Source organism: Tripterygium wilfordii, chromosome 7 (genome assembly GCF_013401445.1).
Source record: "Tripterygium wilfordii isolate XIE 37 chromosome 7, ASM1340144v1, whole genome shotgun sequence".
In the NCBI taxonomy this organism is placed as follows: Eukaryota; Viridiplantae; Streptophyta; class Magnoliopsida; order Celastrales; family Celastraceae; genus Tripterygium; species Tripterygium wilfordii.
This window is the reverse complement of record NC_052238.1, coordinates 14078443-14094035: the sequence shown is the minus strand read 5'-3', so window position 1 is coordinate 14094035 and position 15593 is coordinate 14078443. Positions and strand designations below refer to the sequence as shown.

The 15593-nt window shown below is 37.2% G+C and overlaps 1 protein-coding gene and 1 pseudogene across 1 annotated transcript; one reads left to right on the top strand and one right to left on the bottom strand.

Annotated features, from left to right (window-relative positions):
• On the top strand, positions 1-4848 carry LOC120002628 (dimethylnonatriene synthase-like). Its single transcript, XM_038851389.1, has 4 exons — positions 1-124; positions 1294-1421; positions 2948-3862; positions 4012-4848. The coding sequence occupies exons 1-4, from the start codon at positions 1-3 to the stop codon at positions 4639-4641; spliced, it is 1797 nt and encodes a 598-aa protein (XP_038707317.1). The 3' UTR covers positions 4642-4848.
• A 3149-nt stretch (positions 4849-7997) lies between these two features.
• Positions 7998-15113, bottom strand: LOC120001347 (annotated as a pseudogene).
• Between the last annotated feature and the right edge of the window lie 480 nt (positions 15114-15593).

The following is a 15593-nucleotide window of genomic DNA, read 5'->3' as shown; positions in this document are numbered from 1 at the left end:
ATGAGCAGAGCCGCACTAGAGGGTGGAAGTGGAAAGAGTTTAATCTCGCACGGCACAAGCAAGCTATTGTGGAAAGAGTCGAATTCTCGAAGACTCAAGAGCCTCTTTGGAAGAGGTGAATCAGGTTATTGTGAAGGGCTGAAGGCCTTCTTAGATGGTCATGGATTATCATTCATGGCCCTTAGTTTATTAAGAATTGGGAGAGAAATTGATAGTGGGCCTTAGTTTATTAACTCATAACTTGTAGGGAAATTTTATCTACACATCATCAATATACTAAGTCTACACCACTTTTTCAAATTTTATATGTTCCAAAAATATCCTAATATGCAATGACATATAAATCCTTGAGCCTACAAAGTGTTTTCTTCTGCGGATTTAATCGATCATATATGTCTTTCTTTCCTTTGCCCTGACTTGTGCATTTTCAATTTTATGAAGGGTTTCCTGACTTTTAAATAAGTTGATCAATGTAAATTTCATCTTTCAAGAAGATGGATACTGCTCGGTACCTAGTGTTCTTGGGTACAACTTGCCTTCATCATGATCAAATCCCTATGCCTTTTCAAGCTCAATCAATGTGTCTGTGATATCTCCAGTAATATCATTTGATAGATCCTTTGGCCCCTTTCTACTACACTTGTTGCCCCTCTGGCCTTATAGCGAACAACAACCATTTCTTCTCCAATATGCTTATGTTATTTATGCCTTTTAAGATAATGAGATTTGGGGGAGGAATATCTTACCCTACTTACTGAGGATAATTGGGTCAGGACTTTGATCTTATTTTGGTCACTTGTGATACACCTCTCTGGGCAGCACTTGTAGGACAAGATGTGGAGCGGCTTCCATCAGTTTCTTCTACATGCTACAACACTCTCAAGGTATTGTGTATAAAAAGGGTAATTTGGTATTTTTACTATACATTTGTGTATAAACTTGTAATTTTTTGGTGTAAACTTATCATATTGAAAAATTGGTGTAGACTTAATATATTGATAGTGTGTAGATAAAATTTCTCTAACTTGTATAATAAGAAAGAGAACGGACAATTGCCACTAAGAGCACTTTGGACAACTTAATTGTAACAAGATCATGGGCCTTTTTAAAATTGTAAAAAAGTACAATCTAAAGGTAATTTTGTCATCTCGCTTAAGACATTTTTTGAATTATACCTACAATACCCTTCTTCTTCTCCTCCTCCTCCTCTTCTCTCCTCTCTTCTTCTTCTTCTTCTCTCCTCTCAAATTCCATTTGGCTTTTTATGAATCTTTGTCATTGATACTATCACAGGAACCATCTTATCCATCACAATTCCTGCTTTGTACAACAAGTATGAGGAGCATGTCAATAAATATTACGGTATGATTCATAGGAAATTTTCTCAGCACTATAAAATACAAAGAGTGAGAACTGATGAGGTGATCCTCATCAAATTGATCGCAATGACTCTTGTTTGGTCTTGTTTTATATTTTTTGTATTTTATTCTTCTCGTATAATAAGCAGAAGAAAATTTAGGGAAATTGATACTGTACAGCTGCAGAGATGTATCACTATAGTATCACCAACACCAAAAATCCACTAAAAATATATAATTGAACCATTATGCATACTTCATCTTCCTAATTATTTTTCCTTTCTTGATTTTCTTTTCTTGGTTTGTACTTATCTTACTTGTTCTGAAAAAACATTTACATCTGTAGAGATGTATCACTATAGTATCACTAACACCAAAAATCCACTAAAATGATACAATTGAACTAGAAAAACATGTAATGCAATCAAATTTACATTCCAACATTTGTATCATCATTTTATGAGGAAAAGATATAAATTGAATACTAAATTGGACCTTCTGATTAAAAGTATCACTATTGTATCGCAGTTCGTGGAGAGAGAAAATCAAATTTGAGGTTATTAAAAATCCACTAAAATGATACAATTGATCCAGAAATACATGTAATGCAATCAAATTTACATTCCAACATTTCTATCATCATTTTATGAGGAAAAATTATAAATTGAACACTAAATTAGACCTTTTGATTAAAAGTATCACTATTGTATCGCAATTCGTGGAGAGAGAAAATCAAATTTGAGGTCATTAAAAATTCAGTAAAATGATTTAATTGAACCAAAAAGACATGTAATGCAATCAAATTTACATTCCAACATTTGTATCATATTTTTATGAGGAAAATATATAAATTGAACACTATATAGGACTTTCTATTTAAAAGTATCACTATTGTATCGCAGTTCGTGGAGAGAGAAAATCAAATTTGAGGTTATTTTGGTAAAAGCTGGTCCCAATGTACTTTTTTAAAATGATGTTTTAGTGGTTGTACCATTTTACAATTAAATACAATCTAGTGTACCGGCTTACAAAAATCCCGAAAGAGAATGATTAATGGGCCGGCCTCTATTTATGTGTATATATATATATGTGTGTGTGTGTATATGTATGTATAAGTATATTTTATTTTTTTTAAATCTGCACTGGGCTGTAGCCCAGTGCAGTGCCCCCAGTTCCGCCCTTGCTAACAAAGTGTACAATCACGAACCAACTGAAACAAAACCTATATCCCAGAATTTATTGTCCAAAATTTATTGTTTTAATATAGATTTCATTGTTTTTTAAAACACATTCTAGAATTCATTGTTTTAGTTTTGAATCCATTGTTTTTAAAATTCCATTGAAAAAAACAACGGAATTAAGATCCACCAAATAAAACTCATCGACAATAAATCTTGTTAGAAAGAGTTTTATGCGTTGACTCCGAATATGTAATTTTTTTTTTAAAATCTAACATGTATTTTGAGAGTTAAAACGTATTAAAATTTCGTTTAAAAGACTTGGACTCCCATGAGCTACTTAACATTGTTGAATGAACAAATGGTAACCTAAAATCTCCTTGCCCTTGCCACGTGTCAACAGATTACTAGGGATTATTTCTGGTCCAAACAATAGTGCACAATAGTGCCCTTGCCCTTGCCCTTGCCACCGCCGCCCTAATCCACCTTGCCCGCCACTTCTGTCAGCCCAAACTCAACCTACCACCAGGCCCAAAACCATGGCCCATAGTGGGTAATCTCAATCTCATAGGCTCACTCCCACACCGGTCCATCCACGGCCTCACCCAAAAATACGGGCCCATTATGCAACTTAAGTTCGGGTCAAACCCGGTAGTTGTCGGGTCCTCTGTCGAAATAGCCAAAACTTTCCTCAAAACCCAAGATGCTGTGATCTCCGACCGTCCCAAAATGGCCGCCGGAAAATACACCACCTACAATTACCAAGACATTACTTGGTCCCAATACGGGCCGTATTGGCGCCAGGCCCGTAAGATGTGCCTAATGGAGCTCTTCAGCGCAAAACGCCTCGAGTCATACGAGTACATAAGAATTGAAGAAATGAAAGAGCTTATTAGAAACTTGTACAAGGCTTGCGGTGAACAAGTTCAATTGAAAGACCATCTTTCGACTGTCAGTCTTAACGTGATTTCTCGGATGGTTTTGGGGAAGAGGTACGCGGACAAATCGTTGAAAAACGAGATTGTGATGCCAGAGGAGTTCAAAGAAATGATCGACGAGCTTTTCTTGCTTAATGGGGTGTTGGATATCGGTGACTCGATTCCTTGGCTTCGTTTCCTGGATATACAAGGCAATATTAAGAGAATGAAGGTCTTAAGCAAGAAATTCGACAGGTTTCTGGAGCATGTGATTGATGAGCACGAGAAGAATAGGAAGGAAAACAGAGATTTTGTGGCAAAAGATATGGTGGATGTTCTGCTTCAATTTGCCAACGATCCAAATCTTGAAGTCAAGATTGGAAGAGTTAGCGTCAAGGCATTTTCACTGGTAACTTTCATTATTGAGTTTGTCTGGATATTGACTTAAAACTCTGTTTTTCACCCTTTTAAGGAATGAATCACAGACTTTACATTAAAATTTTGTGAAATATGAACTCAACAATATAACGTAGATACTGATATAGAATTGATCCTCAGGACCTAATCGCTGGCGGAACAGAGAGTTCAGCAGTGACAGTTGAATGGGCAATTTCAGAGCTTCTCAAGAAGCCCGAGATCATCGACAAGGCAACAGAGGAGCTAGACAGAGTAATTGGAAGAGAAAGATGGGTTGAAGAGAAGGACATTGTGAAACTCCCATTTATAGATGCAATTGTGAAGGAAACAATGAGGTTGCACCCTGTAGCACCAATGTTGGTGCCTAGACTTGCTCGTGAAGACCTAAAAGTTGGTGGGTATGACATCCCCAAGAACACAAGAGTGCTAGTGAGTATGTGGACTATAGGGAGAGATCCTGCTTTATGGGGGGACCCAAATGAATTTAACCCAGAGAGATTTATTGGGAAGGCAATAGATGTCAAAGGAACTGACTTTGAACTTCTACCATTTGGTGCTGGAAGAAGAATGTGCCCTGCATATAGTCTTGGACTTAAAGTGATTCAATCAAGTTTGGCTAATTTGTTACATGGGTTTAACTGGGGATTGCCTAACAACATGAAGAAAGAGGAGTTGGAAATGGAGGAAATATTTGGACTTTCAACCCCCAAAAAATTTCCACTTGTTGCTGTTGCTGAGCCTCGGTTGCCTGCACATCTTTACTCTCTTTGAATCAATTAGGTCTTGGTTTTTTTCTTCTTTTTTGGTTTTGTTTTGTGTCTTTCCATAGTTTGTGTGCGGATTGAAGTTTGGCGTGTAATAGTGATGGATTGATGTGCTTGTACACTTCTCTTTGTACTTTTTTATGGTGATGGAATGTCTGTAATCCCAATCAGTAGGGCTAGTTTTGTTAAAGATTGAACAAAAGTTTTCCTCTAATCCTCTCCGTCTCTCTATCTTGATGTACATGTTTGTATTTTAGTGTGTAATTTAGGAGCTAGTTTTTGTATTTTCTGTATCAATATGTGTATAGATACTGCATTCGTATTTGTATTGGTTCTTCTTTGTGGTCTATGCAGTGAAGAGGAAGCTGAGAAATCAACATACTCTGTTTCCACGAAGTGTTGGAGAAATTGGGGATGATATTGATGGAAAATAGATTTAGTAGAGATGAAGATTCAAGACACGTTACAATGTCGTTCTCCTTAAAGGTAAATTAGGCTCCACCAATTCAGCAGTACAACAGATTACCGACTAATTTCCTTTAGAATACGACAAATTTTCATTATACTTACGCTTGTAGAACCATTCATTGATGCGGATGTGGTCCCAATAAGACGACAAGTACCATGTGATTTGGGTCCTTGATGAGAAGGACGTGCAGCTGATATTTTTCTTCTCCCAAAATGAAGATGTGAAAGTTTACACCCCGTTCTCACTGAGTTATCAGACCATCATGTTTAGGTGGAGCCATTCATTCGATTTTTAGATGTTGATGTGGCTATCATTCATATGTATCCTCCGAACAAGATGGTATGAGGTTTGTCAAACTTTTATCTTATTACTTCCTCATTCATGCTATCTATTGTTGGATAGTGATGACGTGGAAATCTAGCTTGGCTTGCTGTCGTCTCAAGTGGATCCAAACTAAGCTGGCGGTGATGTTGTTGGTGAAGATATTTGAACTGGAAGATGAACAAATGTAAGTTATGGAGTCCAACTCAAGGTGTTTTCTTTGAGAAATACACTTTGATACTTAAGTCAAAAAACAAAAAGAGTAAGGTTAAGAAGAACTTAAGAGACCAAAGCTCTTAACAAGAAAGTGCAAAAAACTATGAATGAATCAATTTACCTGATCGGCGTGTCCTTATATAATGATGAATGTGAGGGAGTCGGAGTCCTGTCTTCTATTAGACATTTGTCCTTATTCTTTGAATTGGAGTAGAAATCTTTTTTTTTGTTAAGTTAGAGCCAATTTAATTAATCATGAAAAAAATACAAACACCAACTACAAAGGAGAAGCTACAAAGACCCAAACAAAAACTGTTCTCAAGATGAGAAGCTACAAAGAACCAACGCATGTGCAGCTCTCTGTCCCACAGCAAACCAGAGAAGGCACCAAACACCCAAAACTAAAAAAACATGCTGATAAACCCCAAGGCACCCTAAACCCAAAACCAAAAAACATGCTAATGAATCCCAAACAACAGCCATAGCAAAAAGAAAGTCATCCATAAAAGCCAAAACAAAACCAGTGCCCAAAGGTTTAGAACTAAAACTAAGTGAAAACTGCCTCATCAGAAAATAACTTCCCACAACCAACATAAAGAACTCTAGAGATGATGAGATCATAAGAGTAATCACAATGGTTATTTTTTACTTGGGCATGGATAATGTATGGAGATTTGTATTTTGTTGATGTGGTTATATTGAAAGATGTATTTTACTGATGTGATTAGGTCAACAAAATGTATTGATACAAAATTTATTGGCATTACTTTTTGTGTATTAGAAGTAAGACCCAATATTGATTTTGGTGTAAAATGTGTGAGTGTGCGCTGTAGGGCCCATCCATGAGCAAACATATAGGTATTGAATTTTTCATGCCCACATCCATGGGACAACAAAAAAAGACCAACACAATTATACCATTGGAGCATGAAGAGTTGTATACTGACCCAGCAAAATTCACTTTTTGTCAAGCAAAAGCCCCCCATTGTGAGTCCTCTAAACACCCAGAGCCACCATAAGAAACACCCAGCTGAAATATAAGAAATAAAAAAAAAAAAAAAAAAACCCCAAGCTTGGGAAGAAAGTTTAGCCCCAATCAGATAAGAAAACCTTTCCCCAACTGATCTCCAAAATAAAACAAAATGAAACTGAAATAGAGACCGAGTGACAGCGGCTCTTAGAACGAGCCAAACCACATAACTCTGCCCCAACAACCCCCAGAGAACATCCAAGTTGATATTTTTACTCCTCAACAGAAACAGCAATAGAGAGAGGCAGCAGAACTAGAACAGCGATAAACCAGAGAACTTCAGAACTCAAATCTCCATCTAAGCAAAAATTGTAACCAAAGAGCAGCAGTTGACAAATTTTGAAATACTAAATCGAGATCGAGCTTAAAACTACAAAACGAGAAATCAGAAGCCGAACATAAGAAGACAGATCCCAAGGGTGGCACCATTACACCAACGTGATATGGAGAGAAAAGACAGAGACTTGAGAAAGAGAGGAGAAGGAAGACGAAGGAATCAACCCGGCCTCTAAAAGAGGGTCAGCCACAGGTTAACACAAAAAAAAAAAAAAAAGCCATGTTCATATCAACTGTGTAGAAGAGAAAAAGACCCAGAAAACTAAACCTAATTGAGAGGAAAAATGGAAAGAATAAAATAGATAAACTCATTACATGACAACCCACCCTAGAGGAAGATAAAAATAAATAAATAAATAAAAGAAAACCCAAAACAATATTTTCAATAATAGGTCCAGAGAAGGTTTAGGTCTAGAGCCCAGAAGAAAACAGAACTAAAACAAAAACAACAAACCTGAAAAACAAAGGAAAGAAAGAAGCTGTAATATACTCAACTAAGATAAACTCCCTCTCCTTACAGCATGAAGAGACTGAACAGACAAAACCCCTTAACTCCACTCACTCTGCACTAACCAAACTACCCTTTACCTAAATCCCAGCTAAAAAAGAGAGATGACCGAACCAATAACCCGAGAAATTATAGCCTCCACAAACTTGAACCAACAAGGCACCCAAGCAGCAGACTTTTCCAGCCCACAAAAAGGAACTAATATTTCTTCTTTAATTACAATTTCTTAGCCATTAGTGAAAAACAATCCTGCCAGCACCAAAAGAACAACATTAATCATCTGCTTGTTTCAATGATTGGTTTTTGATAATTTACGAATAAGAAGCAAGTAGCACTCATCACAGTTATACCAATACATTGCTACTTAGTACTTTATACTTTTGTGCAAAGTTTTATTTAATTTTAATTTACTTTTTCTCCTTGAAAAATAATTTGATTTGATGTCATAAGTTCACATTATCAGTTGGAGACAGTAACACCAAATTGACAAAAGAAATTCAGACATCATGTATCAACAAAGATTCTAAAGACACCGATAAGATTCACTACTTTTATTTGGAAAGGCAAAACCTTGCATTTGCTTCATAAATTACATGGGCCAATAAGACTATGAGATGTAAATGTATGTAACCCTCCAATCACACAACGTCCATTCAGCTGGAAAAACTATGACCATTGAACACCCTCTCCCTCTCTCTCTCTCTCAAAAACTTTGATTCCGATCGGGGCCTTGAAGCTCAAGGCCGTAAACAACCTACCCGATCGTGACCAAAAACTCTTCCACAAATGTACAACTGTGCAATTTCAAAGGAGAGAAACAAATCAGTCATTTGTACAAAACCTATCAAAGAATCACAAATGCATCAAATCCAGGTAAGCGGTAGGAATTGATTATTATTACCTCGTCCGTCCATGGAGTAGGCGTACAAAAAGCTATTTACAGAAAGAAATCCTGCAGGTACACCAGCATAAGTGTGTAACACAATAAACATCGAATCTAAGAATTTAAGTGAAAGAATCAGACAAATTTGAAACCAAGAATGTACACACCTTTGGCAAACGAGAACTAGATTGCCCAAAAAAAAGAACTCCATAGAACATTTATGAATTACAACATCATTCATCTATGCCTACACTGCCATCTGAAAACAACGCTTCCATTTGGTTGGAGTCTCAAATTTTCAATCAGTGACTGGTAGAATGATCTCAATGCCTTAATATCACTTCCCTGCAGGTATATCAGAAGCACACAACAAACGATGAGGGGTAATACCGAAATAGAACAAGTTATAAAAACATCGGTAAATTTCCAACCTAACAAGTATCCTACAAACATTTACAGTCAAATGTGGAGGCATCACCCTTTCTTTTCTTTGGTGGTGGAGGAGGTGCAATGGTGAGGTGTGGGTGGGAGTGGGATTATTCAACACCACGTACTCTGAAGAGACATATCCCTGCCCAGATCAATCTTAGTAATTAAACATCTATGCCTCAAGGAAATGGCTATGAAATAGGACCCTAAACTGTACTCGGGACAGATCTAGCTTCGCTCGCAATCCAGCAAAGGCCACGGCACAAAATCAGTGTGAACTGAAGATTCTTAGCGTGTCAGCACAAGTGTGCCTAGAATTATATTTTACATATTCATCCATCATTTTTTTTCTTATAATATGATAAGTATCAACAGATTCTAGACTCCAAAATGAGGAAAATGCTGTGTAATTAATATTGGTAGTGTGAAAAACTGGAAATACAGTGAATGAAAATGGAGGATAGTAACGAAGCCTCCTAGCTTTCGAGGAGCACATGACCTCCAATATTTTCCTCACCAAAAGTCCATCTCCTCTCTCTTCCTACGTCCCTCTTAAGCTACAGCTGTAGTAACTAATAGCGTAACAGAATGCACTAATAGAAAAGCTATAAATGTTCCCTTCCTATCATAGTACCACCATCAAAGTAACTTGAAACATAAATCACGAGCTCAAAAAAATAACAGGGCTCGATAGTAATTGGATGGACAAATGAGTACATAGCTGTGAATTTAGAATGGCCAAATCGTAAAACACATTTGTCCAGTCCACTCCAACGATCAACTTCTTAAGATGAAACAACAAAAGAATGCTTTGCTTTACCTGCAGCTTCTGACAGTACAGCTCTACCAAATCTTGCGGGCAATGTGCGGTTGGAAAGCCCTTTGATACAAAATGAGCTAGGAAATCATCACCAAACTTCTCAAACATGACCTTCTGAGCCATCACAATTTCTCCAAACAAAGCAAGCTGTGTGACACATCCGAACAACCACTTTCAATAAATAAATAAAGTGAAAAGAGTTCCCAAGAAGCATCAGATTGTATATTCAACAATATTATATACTACAAATTTAAATAGAAAAAGTATTTGCCAAGTGAATCACAACCCTAACCATGCAGCACCTAGCAGGGATTCTACAAGTGTCTAATTGTCAAGTGAATCACAACCCTCATGATAATATTTATCTCTATAAATATCTACACTCCCAAAAAACTAAGTAATTCTGAACAGAGGGTCCTCTCTTATTAAGTTCATGGTTTAGTGTTCGTACATCTGTCATCCTATTTGTGCATGCCATGAACAAATTTCTTTTTCGATTATATGAAATTTATAGATCCGGTGACATATATGTCGATTCTATTATGCAGTGGTACCACGGCCCCTTAAAACATCAGGGGAACAAACAACGGGGAATCGAACAAAAAATGAGAATATGGCCCACACATAAGCATGTCAAACAACTATTTAATCATATGACTAAAACCGTGTGCCGGGTATTAACTTTCAAGGACCTTCTCAAAAGTATAGCAAGCACTACAAGTGCCGTATAACATATGTTTGCAAGGAAGAGAGGGATATCTTGACGAACAACCAAAAATATAAAATGTAGCATGGACCACAAGCAACTTCTGTATGCATCTTCTTAAAGCATACACGAGTGGAAAATGCACATGTGAAGATGGTAGACTTCTTACAGCATTTGCATCACGGAACTCAAAAGATTTGTCAAGGACGCTGTACAAACAGCAGTTTATTGCAAAAGCTTCTATCATGAAACTTCGGAATCCAGGCACCTAAAACATACACCAACACCATGAGCCTTAAAAATCAGGATAGCAACAACACAGAAATTTGGAATGCAGACTTACCTTGTCCTCATCATGTGGTTTGACACACCAATCTTTCATCAATCTATTAAATATCTGCACAGATGCCTGAACACACAATAAATTTAAAAAAAAAAGATAAGTTAAAGGCAGCCCCTGACAACTCCTATAAGAACCATTAAATCAGAAAGAAGCATAGCTCAAGGAGATCAGAAGCTACAAACAAGTACTATACGCACCTTTCTTACAAGAATGTCCTTGTGATCACATGCACTGCACAGTAGCAATTGCAACATTGGATCCAAGTATCCCCTACTTTTTGGGGAAAGGAAGATCGAGGACAGGTCATGGGTAGCTATCACATGAAGAAATGTGTATAATATCCTCTGCAGCTCTTGCAATTCACGGATTTCCTACAAGGATAAGAGTTATGCAAGTAACACATTTAGTAGCTCATATATCACCTGTAACATAGATTAGTCAAAGACTAAAAGTCAAAACCTAGTTTCTCTCTTTTTGATAAGTTTAAACCTAATTAAAATTTTAAAAAGTAGGGAGGAAGTCGTTATTGGGAAAAGTTCAATAGTGGGGGTCTTTGCGCGAAAGCACTACCATCAGAACATTTTAGGAAATACGAAGATGGGTGACCATCTTTGCGAGGAAACAGCTTGGGAAAGGGTGCTTAACTCTTGAAAACTTAGAAGCAAGGAAAAGGCAATTGCAAAACATCATGTAACAGCACTAAGTAAAACTGCTTTGTATCAAAATAAGATCTTGACTAATCATACAGTTAAATCACAAGTTGCCGAGTCCATGTCAGAAAAAAAAAGCATTTACATATAACAATGCTACTCAAGTCATAGCAAGGCATATTGTCATATAAAATATTATAATTTCAGGAACCTAAGTACTTAACAAATGAATGGGTATAGAGCCATCCATGCAAAAGATTTGCAAGCGTTCACCAAGCACAAAGGTTGACTGGATCAAGTGGACTAGCTGTTCTATACCTCAGTGTTTGTTCCAGGCCCCGAGGGAAACGTATCCCTTGGGATGATGGAGAATATCCTGCCAACGATTGTGGGGTATACTTCCTCCAATATATCATGAAATAATTTGCGGAATTTGCATATAAGTTGATTAAGTAATACAAGAAAGCTGACCATTTCCCTTGGCTGCTAAGAAAAGAAAAATTATGTATCAGAATTTAACTGACTATGTACAAGCACTAATATCATGATAAAAAAAATATATGCATTTGTAGACTAGCAGTTCAACATGGAAAAAAAAAATTTCCTCAATTATAGAGCTCATGTGTATATTGGCAATATAGTATGACAGGATCGAATAATCCTGGAGCAACAAAAAACTGAAAAAACACAACACAACTAAGTTCATTAAAATTGCAACGGAAGTATATTGATAAGGTATAAATTAAAAGATCGCGCAATGCAAAAGCTAGACATTTTAAAGCGCTGCCATACATACAAGGATCAGTATTAAAAAAGCACCAAGCTGGTGCTGCCTATATTCAAAGCCAGACATTACCAGGCTCTACTCCTACACATTGAGTCACTTAAATACAATATACCACTAAAATCAACTAAAGCTTGTTTCCCAGCCACTTATATAAAAGATTTAGCCAAGGTTTTTAAAAAAAAAAAAGAGGACGGGACAATTCAACTCCTTCAACAGCGCAACCTCAGACCCTTGTTTCTCTCCTTCCAAGCACATCAACAAAAATCAAAAGACAGAGAAGATATGCCACCATTCCAAGCCCTTCCATCCTGAATTAATTCAAGACTATATTTCTAGGCTTACCATGCCACTTGCTACCCCAACCAACCCAAAACATTAAATGCCATCTACCGTAGCGTTCTCGTCAACATGAAATAGAGGAAGAAGTGATTTTGCAATATGAATACCCCTAGGACTGGCAACAAGTTAGTCCACTAGTAATTGCTCCCCTTACTCCCCTATCCCAAAACTACCTAAATAGTGGGGACTCACATCTACCTCTGCAAAGGCCTCGGCTGCCTAGCCAATCAGCAACTAGTGAGATATATAAGTGAAATGTCAAAGCTCCATAAAAGGTCCCCCCAGGCCTCTAAAGAGAAAACACCAAGGACCCTATGTGTATTATGTATCCAAGAAGCCCAAGTACCTCAAAAATGTGACTACCATCTTCAGATCCTGAAAGTTCTTTCAACGTATAATCCAAATTTGTGAATCGAGCAGTTGTATCTTTCAGGTTCTGGAAAAAAAGATATATTGATCAACTCAGAATATGGATAGTAAAAACAGTGAATCGGAAATACTTGACCACAACTTATCTCTGCAAAGACAGAGATAGAAAACGTACTATACCTGAACAATTGTCTCTACAAAAGGCACAAGCTTTGCTTTCAGCACTTTCACAACCCTCATGAACAAATAACATGCCCTGCGACTCACATGGATATTGGGATGGCGAATGCCTCTCTTGTCAAGAAAGGCTGCCAGAACCATAGGAATATACTGGTTATCCTCCTGGGCAAACTTCATATATCTTGTTATTATCTCCAAATACATAAGTGCAACAACCCCTTTAGGATGGCAGGAAAAGCTAGTTGACAACAGCATCACCACCAATTCACCCAAGAGCCCACCCCTTGTTCTCATTGTCTCATCACCCATTGACTCTCCAAATGCATACAAGAGGGAAAGTGCAGCTTCCACCTCTTCAACATTTCTTTATGTTGTAGATACAGTAGCAGCAGCTAGTGAGTTTCTAATAAACATATGAGTAACTTCAGGTGCTACATGACCCACAGTACGAAGCAACACAAATAAGTCTATTCTAAACTCCACCATTCGATCTTGCTCCTCTCTTCCAATCTTATCCAGTACATCAAGATGATCACGATATATTGGGTCGTAAAGAATCTGAGCACGAATCACTTCCAATATCTGACCCAGTTGAAGCAATTGTTTCTCCTTCAGTGGAGCGAGACTCTTCATTGTGCCAACATAACCCAAAAGAAATTGCACAACATTGAATGCTGAGTCTATCTCACAGCTCTTCATTACATAAAAAACTGAGGGTAAAACTTCATTCAAAAGCTCCACTGAAACAGCCCTTTCGTCATCTGAACTAACCCTTTTGAAGCACTCAAGAATTTCTACTGCATACCCAGTGAGCAACGCAGCTAATTTAGAAACCAACTCCGAATCACCATCTGTGGATATTAGTCCAAAAACCCGACTAATCTGAAGATTTTGCAAGAGTGGTAATTTTGATTGTGAGTCCATCCGCTTAGAAACCACAGCCAAGAGACAGCCTGCAGCTGCACCCTGCACTTGCTCTGGTAACCCATCAGCCAAAATCAAATCAAACAATAAGGGAATGAACGCATCATTTACAATCAGCCTTATATCAATCCAAGAAATATATCTCTTCATAGAATCTAAGACACTTGCACATAGCTCCGGATCAGAAGTCATATACATTGTCAGAATGTGGTACCACGCTCTAACTATCTCAGGCACACACTGCTGCCTCATTGCATCCTTAACCCGACCTGCCACTACCACCTCATCAGGTGTACGTGGGTAATCAAAACTAATCACTTCATCATCCAATGCATTCAAAAACCGACAAAACATATCCATCACCAATGCCCCTTTGCTCAAGTGAGGCAAGAAATCCATAAACACAGACGACCAAATTAAAGGGTACTCGAAATAAATTAGTGTAACCAAGACATGAGCAAGTTTATTCTTCATAAATGCAGGACCCTCTAAAACCGTAATAGGGTTTTTAGCATCAACACGCTCAAAACAAGCCATGGAGAACACGAATTTCCTTATAAAATATTCTCTTGTACACTAATAGATGAATATCTTACTCTAATAACCTCGTGAAGAGTTTGTAAACACCAAAAATGCACCTGAACCAGCTCACAAAAGCAGAGTTTCTCTATACATATACTACAAATCGAGGAGGTCTCTCTAATTTGTCCACAAAATGAAACTGCTTGAGACTTTAGCATCGAATTAACAGCACCCGATTCATCAAAACTGATTAATATTGCCTTTTCAAGATCATCCATAATCACCTAAACAGCATAAAACCCAATACCCAGAACCGGTTCTCATTTGCCCAGATGGATTCTTCCAATAATCATTTTTCTTCTCACTTCCTTTGCTTGCCCAAATTGGTTTCTTCAGAAAAATTTTGATCTTTCTGGTTCAAACAAATAATAGGGTCTATGAGAGATTGTGGGTTTATGAGAGAGCTTACCTCCGCAATTCAAGAAGGGAGATCTTTATAATGTGCTTGTTCAATGTGCTTTGTGTTTACAAGGACTAGGACTCTCAAAAGAGAGAACAGAACCCTACGGCGTGCTTCAGAAGAAATAGTTTTCCTTCCGCAGAGGGAATTGTGTGAACACAGTAAAGTAATTACGAGGAAGAGGAAGGAGCAGATTTTATACGGATTAATGAATAACGATCGTATCTCTAAGTATTTATTAGGGTAGAGAATGAGAGCTAGTCTGGTTGATCAGGTTGTTTAGTATTTGTCCAAGACCTTGAGGTTCACGGTTTCATTCTCATTAAAGGATTGAGATTTTAGTAGATTTCATCCATTGTGATAGGGTTAGTGTGTGTGACATACGGATCTTTCAAAAAAAAAAAAGTATTTATTAGGGTAAATTTTTATTTACACATCAAAAAATTGTTGAAGTCTAAACCTTTTTTGGTTTTTTATTTATCTATATCTATATCCTTGTATAAAATGTCTAATATACCTTTAAATGAAAAATAAAACAACACAATCATCCCAATTTTATTCACAATAATCAACACGACCTTCCCCATTTTATTATCAATAATCAACATGACCATCCCAATTTTTGTTAAAAAAACTAATGATTGTACCTTTTTTAAAATAAAAAATG

Excerpts from the sequence above, each read along its gene's own strand:
- LOC120002628 (XM_038851389.1), top strand. The coding sequence starts at position 1 with ATGAGCAGAGCCGCACTAGAGGGTGGAAGTGGAAAGAGTTTAATCTCG. Across the intron at positions 125-1,293 it reads CTTTGGAAGAGGTGAATCAG|GAACCATCTTATCCATCACA; the intron begins GTTATTGTGAAG and ends ATACTATCACAG. Across the intron at positions 1,422-2,947 it reads AAAGAGTGAGAACTGATGAG|GGATTATTTCTGGTCCAAAC; the intron begins GTGATCCTCATC and ends ACAGATTACTAG.